The sequence below is a fragment of the Cetorhinus maximus genome, chromosome 7, assembly GCF_964194155.1.
Source record: "Cetorhinus maximus chromosome 7, sCetMax3.hap1.1, whole genome shotgun sequence".
NCBI lineage: Eukaryota > Metazoa > Chordata > Chondrichthyes > Lamniformes > Cetorhinidae > Cetorhinus > Cetorhinus maximus.
The window spans coordinates 133,340,083-133,360,925 of NC_135885.1; the positions used below are offsets into that span (position 1 = coordinate 133,340,083).

Sequence of the window (20,843 nt, forward strand, 5' to 3'; positions counted from 1 at the left end):
GCAGGCCGGGCAGGAGGGTAGGGCAGCCGGGAACTGTGCCCCTCATTTTACTGATGATTGCCTTGCTGCCCGCATCGAGGAGGCTGCTCTCCACGTGCTTGCGCCTCCTTGCTATGGCAGGTTAGGCCATGTGGTGCCTAATGTGATGTAGGCAGCATTTGGCCAAGGGGGTGGTGGGGGTGGCGGGGGTCGTGGGGGGGAACAGGCCCAGCATCTTTGTGTGAGTGTTCAGCAGCAGTGCGGTGAGGAGGCACTGGAGCCCTGCAATGTCCCACTCTGGTTGGGGTGGGCCGTGCGTGAAGAGAATCCAGGTACAAGTTGCACTAATCAATGCTCGTCTCTCCTTCTCAGGAGAAAAATGCACATAATGCCGCCGAGCGGCCCAGCACAGTTGGCAATTCTCAGCCGTTTCGAGCAGGAGGCCCTAGATTTGGAGAGGCGCCATGCGACCAGGTCCACCGGTGTCGGTGAGGCTGGGGTGCCACGGGCAGGTATGTTTGCCCAGCAGTGAGGTCACCATTGTTCTTCCAACAGCCATGGCAGTGCTGAATGTTCAGTGATTGAAGTTTGCAACATGGATTGACCATTGCTTATGGAAGGATGAGCGCATAATGATCCGGGGGACAGGGATGCACATTGACACTGTCTCCACGTTAGCTGATCCAATGTCCTTGTTCTTCCTTTCAGCAGCAGGGGACCCCTCTCACACCCGAGGGCCCTGAAGTCACAGACTCGCCAGCGCCATGCCATCTCTGTCAGGTGGGCACCAGTGCAGATACTAGCACCTCGGCGGGAATTTGAACATCGGCTAGTGTCCTGGGGCACAGTGGTGAGGGCACTTCATAGTCACTGGAGGAGTTGGCAGAGACAGAGTACCCATGGTGCCAGCAGTCGGAGTACTGCAGGGGACCAGGCACATGCTCAGTTGGTGCCTAATGATGTGCCTCTGGAGTCATCTGCGGCGTAGCAAGTGCAGGAAATGCGGCCAGGTGTGCGGGAGCATCTGGGGGAGATACATGAGGCTCTGCTTGGCTCGGTCTCCATGGTGGAGGAGTCTACGCGGACTATCGCCGAAGCAACGAGCCTCATGGCCGAGTGCCACGCATCCTCCATGGAGAGAGTGGTGATGACCGCCAAGGCCAGAGGGCAACAGGACAGCAGAGTCAGCAGGCTGTCTCAGATGTCAGTTCCAGCGAGGGGTCAGCGCCAAGACGTATCACCCGAAAATGTAAACATAAAGCATCTTAGGCACACCGTGGGTTTATCACTGGTGTTTTTGTGTTGGCCTGCAGTGAGATCTTTATGAGTTGGTGTGATTTTTAACACCTTTGTCATTTTGTTTTCTTAAATTCCTTTGGTTGTAATATTAAATTCAGACATGTCACCATGGCTGAGGGGGCCTCTTTACTTCTGCAGGTGGATGGTTTCCAAGAGTGTTATGAGTGTTTTGTGGGACATTCAGCTTTACTAACAAGGCCCTTAGTTAATGTTTCTAACCAGGCAGATTTGGCACTTAGGTGTCGAGTATCAAGCCGACAGCCCAGGCTTGTCCTGGAGGTCCATCTGTGTTGTGCTAGCTGAGGGTTCGTTGGATTAAAGCCTCCTTGGTGTCCCTGCCTCCCTGGAGTATGCCCGGGTCAGCATCTACCCCCTCAGCATTTCCCTGTGTGCGCTCATCCTCGGACTCAAGATTGGACTCATCGTCTATTGCCTGTGTAGCTACGTCAAGATCTTCTTCCTCCACTGCATCTCCTCTTTCCAGCGCGAGATTGTGGAGAGCGCAGCACACAAGCACTATCAGCGACACACAATCTGGGGGGTGGGGGGGGGGGGGGGGGGGTACTGGAGTGCACCCCCGAGCAGTCCAGGCATCGGAAGCGGATCTTGAGAAGACCGATGGTTCTCTCCACCACAGCCCTTGTGGAGGCGTGGCTCCTATTGTAGCGCTGCTCAGCTTCTGTTCTTGGATGGTGGAGAGGCGTCATGAGCCACCTTCTGAGGGGATGGCCCTCGTCACCCAGCAGCCATCCATCAAGCCGGGCTGGAGCACTGAAGAGCCCCGGCACCTGGGAGTGTCTAAGGATGTAGGCGTCGTGGGAGCTGCCTGGGTACCTTGCACAGACTTGTAGAATCAGCATCCTGTGATCACACACTATCTGCACGTTCATGGAGTGGAAGCCCTTCCTGTTGACGAAGGCACCGTGCTCACCTGCTGGCGCCTTGATGGCCACATGTGTACAGTCTGTTGTACCCTGGACACGGGGGAAGCCAGCAATGGCCGCAAAGCCTCTGGCTCGCTCTGTCTGGCTTGCTTGGTCCCAACGGAAGTGGATGAAGGTCAATGCATACCTGAGCAGAGTGTATGTAACCTGCTTGACACAAGTGTGGACAGCTGATTGGGAGACACAGCAAAGATCACCCACCGAGCCCTGGAAGGAGCCAGAGGCATAGAAGTTGAGGGCAACTGTGACCTTTAGAGCTACTGGCATGGGGTGTCCACCCACACAGTTAGGGGAGATCTCAGGCCCAATCATCTGACAGATATAGTTGACTGTCTCCCTTGAGAGGCAGAGCCTCCTTCAGCACTGCACCTCAGACATATTGAGGTAGCTGCTTCGCCTCCTGTATACCCTGGCAGCAGGATAGTGGCGTCTTCTGCAGCCTCTTCCGCCTTGGACTAACTCTTAGTCCTACCCGCCTTGTGCCTGCGCCTGTCCTCCCAAAGATGGCTCCCCTGGAGGCTGAATGTGCACTCCTGGCCTCCACCCCCTTCTAGCCCTCCCTTCCTCCTCAGAGGTAGTGCCTCCAGTGGAGGGTTCAGCTCCCATTCCCAGGCTAAGGGAAAGCTTCCTGAAACCTGCAGGTCCAAAAAAAGATGCAGAGTGCTGGCCTGAAGGTTGAGAGTCCAGACCAAGCAGCTGGTGTGCGTTTTGAAGTATTGCAGATCGCACAGACAAGTATCAGTAACTTTGAAACATCAATATTTGACAGAGCGCACTCGCGACCCCACTGACCCCTCTTATCCCGCCCGTGGATGAGATTTATACAAGTGTGTCCTACCCGCCTGCCCATTGTGCCCGTGCGCCGACCCGAAGATCGCATGGGCCTCGAAAAACCGCCGTAGACTGGTGCCTCAAGGGCCTTAAGTGGCCCATTAATTAATGGCGGGCACGCATCGGAGATCAACGCGCACCCGCCCAATGAAATATAGCGACGGCGCAGAGTGACGTTGGCACGCTCGCCCAACATCAGCACGCATCGTTTTACGCCAACGGGAAAATTCTGGCCATGAACACCTTTCAACAGAAAGCAAATAATCAAACAGCTGATCTGGGGAGGATTATTGTTTCATGCTAACATAAGACATGAATTTCTTATGAAGAACAGCCTCCATGTGTGTGTTTTGCCCTGGGAAATGAAAGAAACATTCTATTTCTAAACGGGAGTTAAAAGAAGAGACATTTAAGAAGTCCTCAAGTCAATCTTTTGTTGGCCCCTATAGATAAACAGTTAAAGAAAATGCTCCCCATTCTGTTGCATTGGCAAGTCAAAAAGCACTAAAGTGCCAGCAGGAAGAAAGGGTTTTGGTAGTTCAGAACTTGAGTATTGCTGCAAAAAAAGAGACATGTCGAAGTTTGTTGTCTTTTACTCATCAGGACACTTGGCAAGAATACCAATATAAAAGGGAAAACAACAATGTTGTTGTTTTGTTGTTTAAATTGTTGTTTCCCCTTTAAAATGGGTGTCTTGAAGTATCCTGATGAGTGCAAGACAAAAAGCTTCAACATGTCTCTTTTATCAGCAATAAAAAAGGTTTTGCCTTAATGATTGTTATTATTAACTGACAGCTTAGTTTTAAAAAAAAACAACTTTTGTAAGAAAAGCCACTAGACATTTAAAAAAAAAATATTTGGACCAGAAGTTTAAAAATACGCTCTATTCAAAAGCCAGATTAATAATTTTTTTAGTGATATGAACATTCATGATGAATTTTTGCAATTTCACAAGGGTAAAATTAATATTTTCAGTTTTGGCTATTAAAGAAATGTTAATTTTGATTAATTTGACATGAAACAGCAAAATTCCGGAATGTCAGATCTTCAATATTTTAATACTAAATCAGTTGCCTTCCCATCAAAAACGTATTGCTGTTTCAGGGATTGCTAACTTGCCTTTTCCTCCATCTCCATGAATCACCCAGCAACCTGTTTAATTTTACACTGCATATCTCATTACCTCTTCATAGTACTTTGATCCTTCTTGTTCAGCTTCTTGCTGGGCCTTTCGCCACTCCTCTTGCAGCTTTTCCTGCTCGCGCTGATATTTTTCCTAACAGGTCGAAATGATCAAAATCATTAAGTAAATGAAAGCGTTTGTGCAGAAAAAAAATGAGGAATATCTTGTGTTTTCACAGTGCCTTTACCAGCACTACTAGGAGTAACTACCAATGCCAAAACTAGAATCAGGGTGACAATGCCATCCAACCTTCAAAATGCTGATTTCAGTCAGTCAGTCAGTCACATTAGAAATAAAATATTTAATATTCGAGTCTGGAGTTGCCAGGATTCTCGAGTTATTCAAAACATGAAGGAAAATCTACACATTATCAAATTTAACACATAAGCAGCTTTTACAGGATTTACACTAAAAAACGGGCACATTATTTGATGTACTAAGACTTTACTGAACTGTACCACAGATACCAGCATCGTAGAAGTGATTCAGAGTCAATGAATGTTGTGCGTAACACTCTTAAAAGGTTGACGGTGCACATCTCAATGGTTTCTACTATTTCAGATGAACACGTTTGCTTCGAGACTAGGTTTGGCAAGGGCTGTTTCTACAAGAGCTACCACTGGATAACTACAGTAAAAAAAAAAGATAAGCCGTCACCACTCTGCTTCATGCATTGCCCTTTTTAAAACAGCAACAGCAGTATGACAACATGGTAGCATTAGGGTTACACAGTTAGAAAAGAGCAATGCTATGTTCTCCCTAGGCTATAAGGATGGTAAACTGGTTTGGACAACAGAGACTCATCATGCTCAAATATAAAATGCCGTGCGCGTCCACTTACCAACAAGACAGTTATTTTAATTTTTGTGCAAATCAATAGTAAAGCGAATGCTCCACTTAAGCGGTGCACAACTAATCAGCCATTCCAAATGAGCTGAATATATTATTTCGACATTGTTGGCTCTAGGCCTCAGTGAAATTCTATTGTAAGTTTGCACTCCTTGCTTTAAAGTTACAAGTCAAGCAGCGAGGTTGCCGTTTTACATTTGCTGGACTGAACTGACTATTCAAGTGTTCCGGTTGCAAACAATGCAGTCTACTTCAGCTATTCTCAGACAACTGATGGCACAAGGGAATGATAATAGATTTAACTAATGTATCTGCCATTCCAACAGAGGCTAGAGGTGGCAGAGAGATAGAGACAGGACAGACCTGATCAGAAAATTAATTCTTTAAATAAAATGCAGAACAAATGGTATGGTGGAGCGTCAAGTGAGGGGACACACCCATCCACTATCCTCCCTCCACTGATCAGCCACATAACCATGGGAAGATATTGTGCAAGGAGAACTTCCTCATGTGGAAATAGTCTGACCAAAGGCCATCCACTTGCAATCTCTCTTGAGTGGCTTCAAATGATCATTGGTAGAAGCTTATGAACAAGTGCATTACGCAGGCAGCTGGGGATATTAGACACAGTTTCAAGATAAGCAGAGAAATGAAAAATTAAAAGGCACCTTCTGCATGGCCGGAAATACAGTTGAGAATTTGAGGCACTTCAATGATGGAATTTTTTTTAAAGAAGAGTCGCAAATGCTTAATGGTTTGCATCCTGCTTTATTCCATCCTTTGCACAAAGATCTTAAGTAGTTATATAATGGAATGGACAGCTTTCGCTGACAAGATTCTATATTAAAGGGCTAGAATGCATGCAAAGCATTTATTAGTAACCCCGCAAAAGCACCTCAACACCATGCGGCTAGTGCTATAGCCACATTGTACCTGTAACAATCGGTCCTGTTCTTTTTGCCATATTTCCTGACGCTTTCTCTCCTCCTCAGGATTCCAAGACCATCGATTTGAAACACTAATTGATGGAATTTGTAGCTAACATACCACAGCAAGAAGAAAGCAGGTAACACCATTACTTTGGTTTATTAACACACACAACCTCAATATATCAAGCACGCCTGCCAATAATCAACTGAATTTACAAAGTGTTCACAATCTTCAATTACAGTCTTGTTTTGCATCTAATTTTGGAGATATGCAAAAGGCTGAATGGTATTCCTTTAGTGCACCATGTCAAAAAATGCACAGTTGGAAATGGGGCATTTGACGACCAGCTTAATATTGCATAACGATACATTTTTATATACAATTCAAGGGTAGAATTTGTACTATACTTACATCACTCATTGCCGATTCGGATCCTCCTATAAAAAAAAAAGAACTTATAAACCCATGAACAGCACCACAACACTGCAGCTCCTCAGCACAGCATAACACAATTCCTGGATCTGCTTTACTAAGATCGAAGTTCTTTCAAAACAGCCTCGGTAAAAGTCATCATGGTCCCAAAAATTGTAATCTCATTATTGTTGTGCCTACACAGTGTAAGGCTAAATGTAATGAATGACTTCTCAAAGGCCCAAAGACATTTAACAGCTGCAAACATGCAGTCAATAATGTTGAAAGGCATTGGAGATCCAGCGATTGTGAATTAATGCTGGATCCTCTAGTCTTGTATTTGCTCCACTATTTAGAGTCATCTTGGACAATTTTAACCTCCATTCTGAGTGGGACACCATTGGGATTCCACCATTGGTGGAATGCTGTTTTTACACCTATGATGAAAGTATAATAATTTCCATAATATTTTTCTGGTTTATTGCGAAGTAGGTTTAGGGGAGTAAGTATAGTTGGGTCTATATATGATGCAGTTACATTTGCAGTCAAGTGGACTGCAAGTTTGAAATCATTCAAAGAAGCTAGGTGCTTGACATGCTAATGAGTAAACACTGGCTTAGCATGTAAGGTGTGAAGGAACTTTGCATTTTTAGATAAGTGAAGAGATTTGGATTTAAAAGGGATTTTAGCCTGTTTACAATTAGCCATATAAGCAAGGCTAAGGAGTGTGTTTATTTTTCCCAAAGGTTACTGACTACATATTGGCAACATGAAAGTTTTTTTATTTTATAAGGAAGGTACAGTTTCAAAGGCATATTGAACAATAGAATTTACATATTAAAAAGAGAGAAACATATATGAAAGGGGAATAAAAGGCTATGTGGCAGAAGGTCATGTAAGACCTAACAGGAGTGTGTGTGAAATAGCCTTAATGAAGCTTCCAACATTTGTGCATAAGTCTGCTATATAATGAAACTGAAGTTGGGGAAAAGCCATTTGGAATTCCACTGTCCAGGGTATTGTGTTAACTTGCTGATTCTGTTATAAATCTAAAATCTATTTTGGACTGTTGCCTTAAAGGGGGTGTAATTGGGAGTCAGGTTAATTAGGAATTTTAGGGGTTATTAAAGTAGTAAGTAATTGTAGTCTTATATACCTGCTTGACATCTTTAATTTGTTAATAAATATTTTAATTTAATTTTTTAAATCTCTAAATGTCTTGGTGAACTTATAACTTCTAAATTCAGTGCACAGATCTCGTAATAAAAACTAATTGCAATATCGTTGTGATAGCGTGGCCAAGTTTCCCTTGTGGATGTGGTCTGCCTGGCACACATCATCTGCCACATCATAACACACCCTGCCAAATATGTCCAGTTAAATTCAATGGAGAGTAAAATTGGCAGGCTGTTAAACTAACATTACTGACTGAGAGGATAGATTAAAATTGCCCCAATTATCTGGAATTAATGATTGGTGTCATTGTGGATGTGGCAATAAATTGTTATTTAATATAATCAAGTTGAAAGGTGAATGCATTCTAGAAATTTGCCCCAATTTCGAACGATCTCTATACCCAAGAAACTTTATGTTCTTCAGTTTTACAATGGATTGTGCCACTGAACAGGATAGGGCAAGATACCATCAGAGGCTGCATCTTTACAAGAGCTTTCTAGGAGAAAGAATTTATATCTTAAAGCATCCAACTCAGTTCACATGCAATGTAAAATGTTGATTGCACTGGCTAGTGTCTCACTTATGCTTTTGCTTCTTGAGCCATTCTCTCTCTAAGCAATTGTGGGAGACAAATCTCAGCCTGCACAAAGTTCTTCAGCTGCAAGGCACTGCTGTCTGAGACAATTAGAAATGTGATTGGAACCCTGTACATTCTCCAGTTCAGCATTCAGGTTATTGTTCAGCTTGGGCTAAACTAACCCAAATACAGCAGACAATAACAGGTGCAGATTTCAGCCAAGACTTGGATCTGCTACAAAAACTTTCATCAAGCTGCTGAAATGATGAAAAAGGTGTTGGAAATAAGCCCAAAACTGTAACATCAAACTCCTTTCTCAGTGCAAACAGCCGGATGGCTACCAAAAGAGACAATGGGCAATATCTGACTATTGTACTGCTTCATGGGGAGAATTTTCTCCCTGTCGGAGGGGTTGTGTGGGACCGAGCACGGGTGCAGCTGATCACCGCCGCGATCGGCTGGGCGCCGCCATTTTACGTGGGCGAACCTTAATTGGCCCACCCAGCGTGACGTGCGCCCAGAAGCGCTCCCTGTGATGGCGGGGGTGGTCGGGGGTTGCCTGAGTCAGGGCCTGCGCTCTTTCGCAGCAATCGCAGAAATCTCCCTGGAGGCACAGAGCTGCCTCAAGGAGATTAGTTTAAGTTTAAAATTTTAAAGGAAAAGAAAATGTTGTAGGACACGTCCCCCCATGTGAAGCTGTCACATGAGCTGGGACATGTCTGTGAATTTTATGAAAAATTTTTTCAAGCCTTTAAAAACCTTCACCACCCATGGGTGAGGTTCCATGAAAAATGCAAAGGCCGCCAGGGCTCTTTGCCAGGTTGGGCGGGTTTATTGTTTTATTTAACTGGCCTTAATAGGCCTTTGACAGTTTGGCGGACGTGCAGCCGACTCAGGTGCGTGTCCGCCCAACTGACAACCTGAATGACGCGCGGCGATGTTGGGACGCGCGCCCGACGTCACTTTACACCTCGGCGAGCGGGCCCCACCCCCGCTCGCCGAAGGTTCTGCTCCATATTATTTCAATAATTTTCTGCATCTATATTAATACATTTTTTTGTCAAACGCACTTTCTTTTAGCACATAGGTTTAAAATGTCATCAGAAATGCACAAAATCCAATACAATTGCAAGATGGTTGGGGGGGGGGGGGGTGGTGGAGAAAAGAGGAGTGCAAAGGGTTTCATTCAAAGTTACATGCAGATAACAAGCAAGAAGTAATGTTAAAAACACAAGACCTGTACCAACATTTGCAGTTAGAATGCACACTGTTGCAAACCTGGTCTGTGGAAGGGATTTTGTTTGAGAAAAATATATTTAGCAAAACGCAACAGTGTAAATTTCAATTTGTCTAACTAATTGGATTGTAATTCAAGCACTCTGATTGCACAGCCTAAAATGATGCATTAAAATGGTGGTACAGCCTTCAAATGATAGATGCTGTTACATCCTGTATGTATTATGCATCAGGCATCTACACACACAGCAAAATTGCAAAAACAAACACACTCGTTTGCCAAGTATCTAACGATGGTTAGAAATTGGAAACATTTCTCAGCATTTTTAAAGTGAGCACATCTGGCAAGTATGACAATGAACAACGATTACCACAAAGGTAGACCAACGAATTGAAAACAGACTCTGATGAGCCTATGAAAAGAAGAGGGGCATTAATGAAATCATAGACTTTACGAAGCAAATGAACAGGTGGAAAGCCAGCTGCATATGTCCCAGTACCATAACAGATAGTCAACATAATTGGAAGCTCAGTTGATAACCCCACAAAATATAAAATAAGCACATTAATTTTTGTTTTACCTTGCTCAAAAAACTGGGAACGCCTTTTAAAGTTCCTCAGGCTAAGGGGCTCAGATGCTGAAGCAAAAATACAAAATGTATTAACTATCAAGTTTACTTCAACCACAAAACAAAGAATTACATGTGCACATTAGGGATGAACATTCAACACAAAATTAGAAATTATAAACACAATTGGATAATACCAGTTTAACATCACCGAGTAGTTTCATTCTGGTAAATTACATGAAATTAGTTTTTAGTTTTTATTTTCCTCAGGGGCCTTAACTACATTGGTGGCCAGTAGTTGCACTAAATTCGATAAGCCAGTACTTAGAGTTCATCTGTATTCCTAGAACACTCTATTGTGGTTAAGGAAGTCTCACAAATGGATAGGATTAGAGCCTTCCAGGGATCTATTATTCCCTGAACAAGAACAAATAAATAACCTCCAGAAACAAAAAATTCTGTTCTCTTGACGTGTCATTTTAAGCCAACGCTATTAAAACATTAAAGCGGGAATATGTTGGCCCAGGCTTCACTGTAATATCAGCAGGAAGGCCAACAGTGCTCGCCATTATTTATATCTCCTGTCTTTTTTTAATTCCCGGTTTGCAGTCAGCGTGTCTCAGTGAGGATTCCTCAATCTGATTGGTTGAGGTGCCTTGTTGCCACTTGCCTAGCTCCCAGATGCCCCCCCTGTTGAGGGATCCACACCAGATTGAATACTGAATTAGTAGAGACCTCCGTCAAGCTCGTGAGAAGTCTGAACGGCTACATGCAAGATGAACTGCAAAAGCCGTTCCTTTGCCACAGGTAATTATTGGCTTGAATTTTGCCCAATCAATATTGAGTGATCCTCACAAACAGAGCCTGAAATCGACCCTTTGGTGCAAGTTTTGCAGCACTGGACTACTTTAAAGGCAACAACACTAGCATAGAGCTCTGACTAATTTTATTTCGCTTCCTCATATGAAACAGAACTTGTGTGTGAAAGTGTCCTTAGAAGATGTTCCTGTGTGCTATGGGTGGGTGGGGGCTGGGATGTCCTTTAACGCCTATTTCAAGTCTTTAAATTCAAAGTAAAAATTGACCCAATTTTTACTGAGTTCTTAAAAGTGTGCATCAAGCACTTCATTTTTGAAATTGTAGTTCGATTCAAGTAAAAAAGAAAAATTATTTTCTCATGCACAGGCCGTATTTACTTTCATGTTAACCATTTCCAACGCCCTCTGCTTACATCAAACCGTGTATCACTTCAGCTCAATCTCCTCTGCGGTTGTAAAAAGAGATCAAAGTGAAAATGCTAACAGCCTACACTACACGGAATTTAATCCAGGAACGACCCTAGAATTACGTGATGACAGGAGCACAAGCTGCTACTGCCCATTCCCTTTACATCACGCAGCTCAGCGTTTGATGTTTTTTAGAATTGTTTTGACTACGTTTTGTCATTCGATGGCAGAACTGCTTTTGAATCGCTTTTGAAGACAGCTGCAAGTGCCTTTATCCAACACACCCACACATCAGTATTATTCCCAGCTGAGATTTACACACATCTGTTTGGGCCACACATGTGGAATCTTAGTCCTTGAAAATGAGAAAAAAATACCAACAGAAATATTGCCCCAAGTGGGGAAAAAAAAACGTTTTTTAACATGGAGGCCAGTCCTGAATTATATCCTGAGATTATACAATGATGCCCTACTTGCACGTTAGGTAATTAAGTCCACGGGGCTCTTTATAAAATGGATTAGATACGATCAAAAGTAGAATTGCATTTAAGGACTACGCTCTTCAACACCCAGATAGAATATTAAGCAATAATCAACATATTAAGCTTAGTTAATAGTAAAAGGAAATTAGAGTTTATTTTAAAAATGTGTAAGTGCAATTCAGTTAATGAAATAGTTGCATGGCAAGGGTTTTATATACAAGAAGGAAATCCTATAATGTACTGTGCAGTGAGAGTTCAGCTTTGTAAGGACAAATTAATGCTGTGGTTACAAAATGTGCAGGTTTTGGAATCTACCGGTATGTATGACCTCGACAAATGATGCAATTATCTGTGGATGGCTCCAGTATAGTCATAAATGTGGTGCTACATAGTTGGTGTTCATTTTAAAAGGGCTATTCACACAGATTCCCTTATGATCACATTCTAGCTACCTAACCGGTGAGGACTGTTTTGTGGTATGAAAATTGCCAATTATTTTCTTTGGAAGAGGGGCAAGGGGTGGTGGTGAATGTAGTGGGAGAAGAAAGGGGAATAATTAAAAAAAACAAATAGGAGCAAGAGTAGACGTTAGGGCCCCTCGAGACTCCTCTGCCATTTGGTAAAATAATGGCTGATCTTAGACCACAACTCCACTCCCTCACCCTATCTCCACATCCCTCAATTCCCAGAGACACCAAAAAAACCTATTGATCTCTGTCCTGAATATATGCAATGACTGAATATTCACAGGCCCCTGGAGTACAGCATTCCAAAGATTCACAACCCTCCAAATGAAAAAAATCCTCCTCATCTCAGTCTTAAATAAATGACACCTTTTCCCAAGGATAGGATGGGAAGCTAAGAGTTGTCTACCTGCCTTTAATTTAAATCCTTGCCACACCGATGATGCTAATAGCTAAATGACTCTTCATAATTCTTATCAACCACAACTGATCCAAGGCAAAGAACACAGCTGGCTTGGCTGTTGGATGCACTTCATCTTGAAGCATTTATGATTCCCTCATGCAAGTTGAATAAATCAATATTTCACTCAATACGTGCATTTCTCACGTGGCCGAGACACTGCACTGAATTTTAGCTCCAAGGGCCTCATCCCGAAGCTGAGATGAATTCCAGATTGGGGACCCAGAGGTAGCTGTGGCAGGACCCTGAAGGAGACTTTCGAGGTTTGCAGCCGATTAAAAGTCTGACTCCGGGAGTTCTGTCCAATTAAGGATGGCGGATGGGGTCAGCAGCTGGGAGCACAAACGGGAGCGATCCTAGGCAACCAACAGTCCCACCAGGAGATGTAGGCGCTGCTGCTGCATGTGTTGGACCTCGAGGGTGTCTCAGGATGGAACTGCCAACTGCTCAATGAAGACTTGTAAGTTATACAAATGATACTATCAAACCATCATTACAAAGGAGATTGGATGGACTGTGGCCTCAGCTGTGATACTCACAGCCCTGCAGATCCAACCAGGTTGCTCTGCAGGATGGGTCTCTGGCACCCAGCACCCACCCCTCCCCCCAACCCCAATGACAAGCTACTGGGAAGCCGCCAACATTCCATCTATGGACTCCAGCCACTTCCAGAGAATGAGGATGCCATGTGAAGAGTGCTCACAACTGGCCCAATTGGGTACCCACTGCTGGCAGGCAGGTATCTGTCATCCCCCAGGAGCCATCTCCTTGAATATTGCCAGAGGCAGGAACTTACTGGCAGACCGTCACGCCAGACGACTGAGCTAAACTGCTGACATGCCCGCCTGCAAACCCACCTCTGCTGCAGAATGGGAAACCAGCTCACTGGATAAAGGCTACAGAAAAACATCTGACCTATCGTTTAAGGACCCATTATAAAAACTATCCCAATCAGAAAGCAACAATTTCAATTTATTTTATTTTTTTAAAAACGTAGTTTACCTTTTTGCTTTGGATCCTCCAGCAATTTCTCCTGGTCTCCTTCCGATCCATCAACCTGTTGGTTAGCACAAAGTGGATCTATCACAATTCATTACCTCAAATGTTATTGAAATAAAAGAGTCATGAGGAACAAAACTGTAAAACAGTAAGGGCTCAAAGGACCAATGCTAAAATTGCATACAACAAGCAGGGAGCACTCGATGCCAAACATACAGACAGGGAAACTGGGGGTGCGCTATTGACAATTTTATGATAAATGTGACCATCATGTGAGCTACCCCATCAATTGTGCACATTCATAAAATCATACCCATTGCATCCAACAGTTAGGTTATCAAAAGTAGCCAAGATAATTTATTTTCCTTCCAGCTCAAGTTGAATAAACTACTTCTTTTGCACATGGTGTTCTAAACTGTGTTGGCTTTTCCTTTACTTAAATCCCCTCCTGCTTTAAAAATAAGTGAAAATGCTGATACATCAGAAATGTTATTCCTGCATAGAATCCAGTTATTGTTCTTCATCAGAGAGACTGATTTTTGTATTTGATCAAAAAGAAAAGTATGGCCCACCAAGGACAAAAACACTCACCTGCTATCTACATCTATCTAGGAAGGTTTCCTTCCCAACTCTTTCTTTCTATTAGTGACTATGCATTCTTTTCCATTTCCCTGGTCCCACTGACCAACAATGCCAAGAGGACTGGCAACCGGGCAGCCTAAGCTGCCTTTCCGTTCAATTATGCTCCCTCCACGTGAAACCTTTCCTGATCAAGGTTTTCAACCGTTGCAATAGAGCCAGATGAGGACCCAAGCAACTTATGCAAAAATGTGGATGACCGTTTCCTGCAACCTGGTCATCAACATTCAGAATTTTGAACATGCACTTTATATTCAGATGCTTGGAACAATCATGCTTCAAAAATCAATTAGTTGGAAAGCTAGTTAGCAGACAAACAGTATCCATTGTTTCATAATTTAAACTATATAAAACAAATTTATATAACAATTTATGAAATCCTACATTTGTGAATTGATTGAAGGATTGGCTCCTGTTGGTCACCATGGTCTGTCCAGCATCTTCCCATCTAATAGGTTTGATGAAGGCAGCAGGTTCCGTTTCACTTGTACCTAGAATTTTTTTTTTTTGAGAGTCAAACAGGTCAGAATGATCGCTTCATGAGTTTCGTAATGCCAAATCAGGGCCTCTGTTAACACAGGTAAGTAGGGCAAGTCACAGAGAACTACTGAAATGCAGTCAGAAGAAAACAAAAGGTAGAAACAGAAAAACAGAGGCAAGTAAAATGTGTCTTCAGGAATTCAAACTAAAGGGCTGTGTGCTAGTTGCAGGGGGGCATGGTAAATAGACCACTTCTCATATTCATGTAATTGTCTTGGCATCAAGTTAAGTTCAAAATCCCTAACGGGTTTAAATGTTAGATAAGGGACAGGTGATTTGGAAATGGAATTCACAAACCAGTTTTCCCTCAATTTTCCCCACAGGATCTCAAAATGCTACGGTGAAAACCTCCATACCCTTGGAAACCATCTGGTAGGTTTAAATAACGATTACAAATAAATAGAAAAAGGGCAAGAGAGCAAAGTTAGACGAAACAGGAGAACGAAAAGAAAGATATTGCATTTATTTATATACAGCCATATTACATCACTTGGATGTCCCGAAGCTTTCTGCAACTACTTTTGAAGAGAGGTCACTAAAAAAAGGTATGGGCACCATTGAAAGTAAAGCAGTCTCTCACTACAATGCTCACCGCAACAGACAAAAAAAAACGCATTGAGTAGATCGTTGTATGGACAGCCAATTGATTTTGTGTTACAAAATTACCTCAATACAACATTCAAGTACACCATTACTGACCACACATGCCGCCTGCCTGCCACCTAATGATTAAATAAGTTTTCTTTAAATAAAAAGGGCTTTTAACGTCTTTACCCAGGAAGTGGTTAGAATGTGGAACTTGCTACTACAGGGAGCAGCTGAAGCTAATAACACTTAAGGTGAGCGAAGCTAAGAGGGTAACTAAGGGAGAAAGGAATAAGATATGTTGGTAGGGTTAGATGAAGTAGGGAGGAAGGATGCATGATTCCCAGTTTAGACCAATTGGACTGAATGGACCATTTCTGTATGCAAATTCTATTTAAAATATCCAACTTGAACACAGAGCGATTCAGCTTACTCTGGCATTATATAATGGGACTTGTGTGTACAGGCGCAAAGTTGTATGGAAGATGTCTTCTTGATCAAAGTGAGTGTAACCGGTGAGAGAAAGGGCAGGCTCATCATGCAACAACTGCCTATGAAATGTATAGGTGTTCCTTGTTAATCCTAGTTATTATAGGTATCGTAGTTCAATTGGCACTTCTGTTGTGCTATATCAAACCTAGATTTAGAAATCTCAGTTTGCTGTGTGATTGAGTTCAAATGATTTAATTCTCTGCTATCTTCCATTTCTGGATCTTCATCAGGGAAAAGCATGTAGAAAATAAATCAGGCATTCAGTTACTATGGCTGGGATTTAACGTGAGTGTTGGAGAAGTGGTGGGAGCCCCGAACACTTTTGTTCAGGGGTCACAACACTATTTCATTCCAATCAGGCTGGAAGCAGAAGCAGGGCTGAGGGGTGGGGGGTAGGGTTCCTGCAGGGCCCTACTTCCTGATGCTAGGTCCCTCAATTAGGCACAGAGTGTGATTGAATGAGGGGCATCCTCCCCCCTGCACCCCCACCTTACCCTCCCCTCCCCTCCTCTCCTGGTAGGCCACCGGCAAACCCAACAGTGGGGATTCAGGTTGGATAACAGTGGAGGCGGGAAAAGGCCCTCTTGCCACTTATGGGCCTCAATTGGCCTTCGGGTGGTGTGGGAGGGGTGGGGTGGGGGGGAAGTCAGTCTGTCAGTCTCTGCCCCGGAGTTGATCAGCGGGTGGTGGGATCTCCACCCCGCACCCTCCCATCCAATCACAGAGCGCCGCCACCCCCAACCACCTCTGAACTTGCGCCTGGTTGGGGGGGGGAGGGGGGGAGGATATGGTTCCACCCTGCGTCTCTGCTCATCAAACAAAAAGAGAGTGTGGGAGCCTACCAAATGCAATTTTCTTTCTGAAATGGCATTATGAAAGAGCACATTGCACTGAGGGACCATTCTACTTGAATAGACAACATGGGCTGAATCCCAACTCACAAAAGCAGGTGTGTCTGGGCTGAGTCACAGGTTAGCCATTCAAAATATCTGAAACAGGAACACAACCCACTTGAAACCATCCGTTCTGGTTGTTATGGAGGTGGGACAAGAGGTGGGTGACTTCTGCACTCACAGGAGACAGGTTGGTGATTCAAATATTATAGTGTTTCAAGACTCATCCAAATTTAACCCATGTTGGCTGAATTTCTCAGGCCTCTGGAAAACCAACAGGTGAACGGAGGTGAGAAGGACCGAATCCATAAGGCAAGTGCTTTTACAGCACTGCTTGTGAGCCAGGAATAGGAATCCTTCCTTCAGGCCCGACAAACCACCCTGTATAACTGCCCATCCCTCACGCATCAGACCCTACCCCTCCGCACCATCAGAAGTCTAGCAGCCACCAGCCCCAATCTCTCCCTGACCATCCCCACTAGGCCCAACTGCTCTCAGCCCAGCCCAGCTCAGCTGCTGCCCCATTCTGTAGGAGCTCCCACACAACAGGCCTTCAATCCCAACAATCAGGTCTGTGGGCAGGAAACCTACCGGATAATTTTTTTTTTTTAAAAAAGGACGTCAACTACAGGGTGTTGGGGAACCCATCTGAGCCAAGGTCCAGGGTGACGGTCTAATTGCTCAGCATGTTTGGAAAATTAATTGCATGAAGGCAAGTGAATGTTGCCATTGTCATAAACATCTACCACTCCTCCTCTTCATGGTTAGCTGAGCACTGACTGTTGTTTTCATTTTTTTTCCTGTGGCATAATCCCAGTGCAGCCAAAGCCACTTCTGACAGGATATTTTCACAGCTATTTATTCAGGATGCACAAACAGGGTTGCATTTGCACTAGTTAACTGAAGTTGTAAAATAACCAAGAGAATTAAGGACTTACCGCTATTTTCATATCTTCTGATTTCCAAGTTCAGATTTCCACTCTTCTTTGAATCCTCCATGGCTTCTATCCAAGCCTGATGATCCATGTTGGCTACATTATTGCCATTGATAGAAATGATTTCATCACCCACTTCCAAATGGCAATATTCTGACGGTCCAGCTGGACAAAACAAAAAGACAAATGGGTTCTGTATTGACTGATCCACTTCAGAATTAAATTTTACTTTCCACACAAAACTTGAAAAGAGGCTTTTCTTAAAGAAATGACTGTACAATATCTCGGAATGAAAATCTGTAACTTGTTGGAACAGGTCGTACAAATATACTTAAAATACTCATTTTCCATAATTGCACCATTCAAATTTCATGACTCATTAATTCACAGCAATTTAATGAGTTTTTCCACAACTTGATGCAGAATTGAAAATATGTAAAAATCTCCACATTACAAATTATTGTGTTGTGAACTTCACAGCTGGAATTTACTGCCGGAGGTGAGGGGGCATTAAATTGGGCACTTTGCCAGCAGTGCCACTCCCAGTGCCTACCCGCCACCACCTGCCCCACTACAATTTAACCTACTGTGGAGATGACACTGGGCAGCCTGCTCACCCATGGTCAATTAAGACACTTAAAGGCCAATTAATGGCTTTGCCCATGCCTCATTGTTCATTATATAAATTATGGTTACATGTATACACTCATTGTGCACATGTGAAGCCTTGGGGTTGGGTGGGAGGGGGATGCCTCCATGTTGGACATCCAGTGCCATCGGAGGTTCCCTCCCAAAGTGCAAACCCCACTCTGCGCCTCCCACCTTGCCCTTTCCAAGCTTGCTGCCACCCCACACCCTTGTGAGCACTGCCAGTCTGACCCTGGCAAGACGCCAGGCTGCGGTACCAACGCTGAATGCCTTCCTCTTGGCCTCGCTGCAGTCCAAGCAGTGGCCATCACTCCCAGTGGTGCTGCTGGGACATGAGGGCTGCCAGCCCTCTGATTGACTGACAGCTCGGAGGTGGACGTCCTCTTGGTGAGGGGGCGGATGTCCCACCTTGAGCCAATTAAAGGGTCATCGGCCGTTTAATGGCTGTGGCGGGAGCCAGCATGCAGACGCCTGACACTGCCCACTGCCCCTAGTGTAAAATTCAAACCGAAGAAAAATTAAACGCCTTAGCTCAGGATTTGCCTTTAGTATTCATCGCATCCATAATGTCTTTGCTTCAAGCCTGTTTTTTCTTCCTTTTTTGAGGACGTAAAATATTTGTGCTTTTGTGATTTTCCTTTTTTTTATTCCAAGTATCAAATATAACAGAGGCAGCAGTCAATCTGCTCTGAAGCCTCCATCCATGCACCTCAACCATACACCTCTTGATTGGTCAACTGGTCATTCAACTGCACCAATGACTTGCCCTACAATTGCATCTTCCATCTTCCCTACGGGATTTCCTTGCAGTGAGAAGGCTAAAAATCACAGCTGAACAGAGCGGAATAAATCAGAGTGGAGGTTACCCACAATCCACAATCCTGCATGTTTTATTTTGGTACGCATTGTAAAGTTTAACACAATCAATTGCATTTATGTAGCACAAAATGGTAGCGAAAGGAACAAAACTGAAGGCAAAATCAAAAAGGTATATTTTGAAGGAGTGAAGATGTTCTACTCCAGAAAGCCCATTGTTGAACTGAAGCCAATCTTTCCAGACTTTCAAAAGTTTTATTCACAGGGTTATACATTTCAAACATTCACCTCGTAACCTAGCCCCCAAAGTTTCAGTCTATTCCTACTTAAAGGAGCACAAGAGAATATGCATACAACTTTTTTTTATTATTATTCATTCACAGGATGTGGGCATCACTGACTAGGCCAGCATTTATTGCCCAACCTTAATTGCCCCTGTTCAGAGGCATTTAAGAGTCAAGCACATTATTGTGGATCTGGAGTCACATGTAGACCAGTCCAGGTAAGGACAGCAGGTTTCCTTCCCTAAAGGACATTAGTGAACCAGATGGGTTTTTACAATAATCGACAATGGTTTCACGGTCATCAGCAGACTTTTGATTCCAGATTTTTATTGAATTCAAATTCTACCATCTGCTGTGGTGGGATTCGAACCTGGGTCCCCAGAGCATTACCCTGAGTCTCTGGATTACTAGCCCAGTGACAATACCATTATACCACATAATTAAACACAGTTAATAAACAATTAACAGAAGAGAGGTGTCAAAGCAGAAGGTTTTAAGAACAGATCAGAGTGTAGCTGCATGTTTCAAGGCTGATGTTGGAGCAAAGTGAAAGAGAATAATTGTCTGAAATGCAGCACAGAAGTATAGCAAGTAGCATTTATGTTTTCTACGATACTATCCCTATTTACCAATGAAAAACTGGCCAAACTTAGGGTACCATGTGCAGTTTTGGGTGCCCTATTGTTGAAACAGCTTGAAAAGGCATTAGAGAATCTACACGAGAGATTGAAGCAAGATGATACCAAAGACGAGAACGTATAATTATGAAGAGAGATCAGAGATACTGAGACTGTTTCCACGAGAGCAAAGAAGGTTACAGGAGATTTTATGGAGCTTTCCCTTTAAATCATGAAGAGCGCTAACTGGATGAATAGAGAAAGCCTATTTCTTCTGGTTGAAGAGGCGGTGATAAGTAGACATCTATTTAAAGTGGTCACTGAAAGAGTGAGGAGATATGGCAGGAGATATCCATTTATACTGAGCTGTTAGATATTGAAATGTTAAGCCAGTTAAGTCAGAAACAGCAGCATCTTTTATGGAAAAAGAGCCATAAACCTTTCAACCTAGAGAAAAGATGCAGTTCTACGGTAAACCAATGGGATTCATGTGAGAACTTGAACAGTTACAATGGACTGTGAACTGTGGACAGTTCTTTCATGTTGCAGATTAATACAAAACGCTTCAAGAAAATGGTGGAAAAATTCCCACTGTGTCTTAGAAAATGAAAAAAAGTGCAGGGTCATTCAAAACATTTAGTTCAACAATAGATTGTTAAAATAAGTAATTTAGCAACACTAGGTGGCAATTGGCACTTCAGACCTATGATTGGCATTGCAATCAGCCCATCACAGATAAACTTTCAGGGAGAAAAAGCTTCTGTTTTCCTTCCAAAATT

At 43.4% G+C, this 20,843-nt stretch overlaps 1 protein-coding gene across 3 annotated transcripts in view; it reads right to left on the reverse strand.

Annotated features, from left to right (window-relative positions):
• The window catches only part of lmo7a (LIM domain 7a), a 225,703-nt gene that overhangs the window by 17,756 nt on the left and 187,104 nt on the right, over positions 1-20,843 (reverse strand). For all 3 annotated transcript variants that reach the window (XM_078545979.1, XM_078545978.1, XM_078545977.1), the window contains exons 16-22: positions 17,703-17,864; positions 14,639-14,745; positions 13,619-13,673; positions 9,997-10,053; positions 6,427-6,452; positions 6,019-6,123; positions 4,237-4,329 (exon numbers count right to left, since the gene is read on the reverse strand). In XM_078545979.1, coding sequence (XP_078402105.1) covers positions 4,237-4,329; positions 6,019-6,123; positions 6,427-6,452; positions 9,997-10,053; positions 13,619-13,673; positions 14,639-14,745; positions 17,703-17,864 — 605 coding nt within the window. The remainder of the gene's footprint in view (positions 1-4,236; positions 4,330-6,018; positions 6,124-6,426; positions 6,453-9,996; positions 10,054-13,618; positions 13,674-14,638; positions 14,746-17,702; positions 17,865-20,843) is intronic.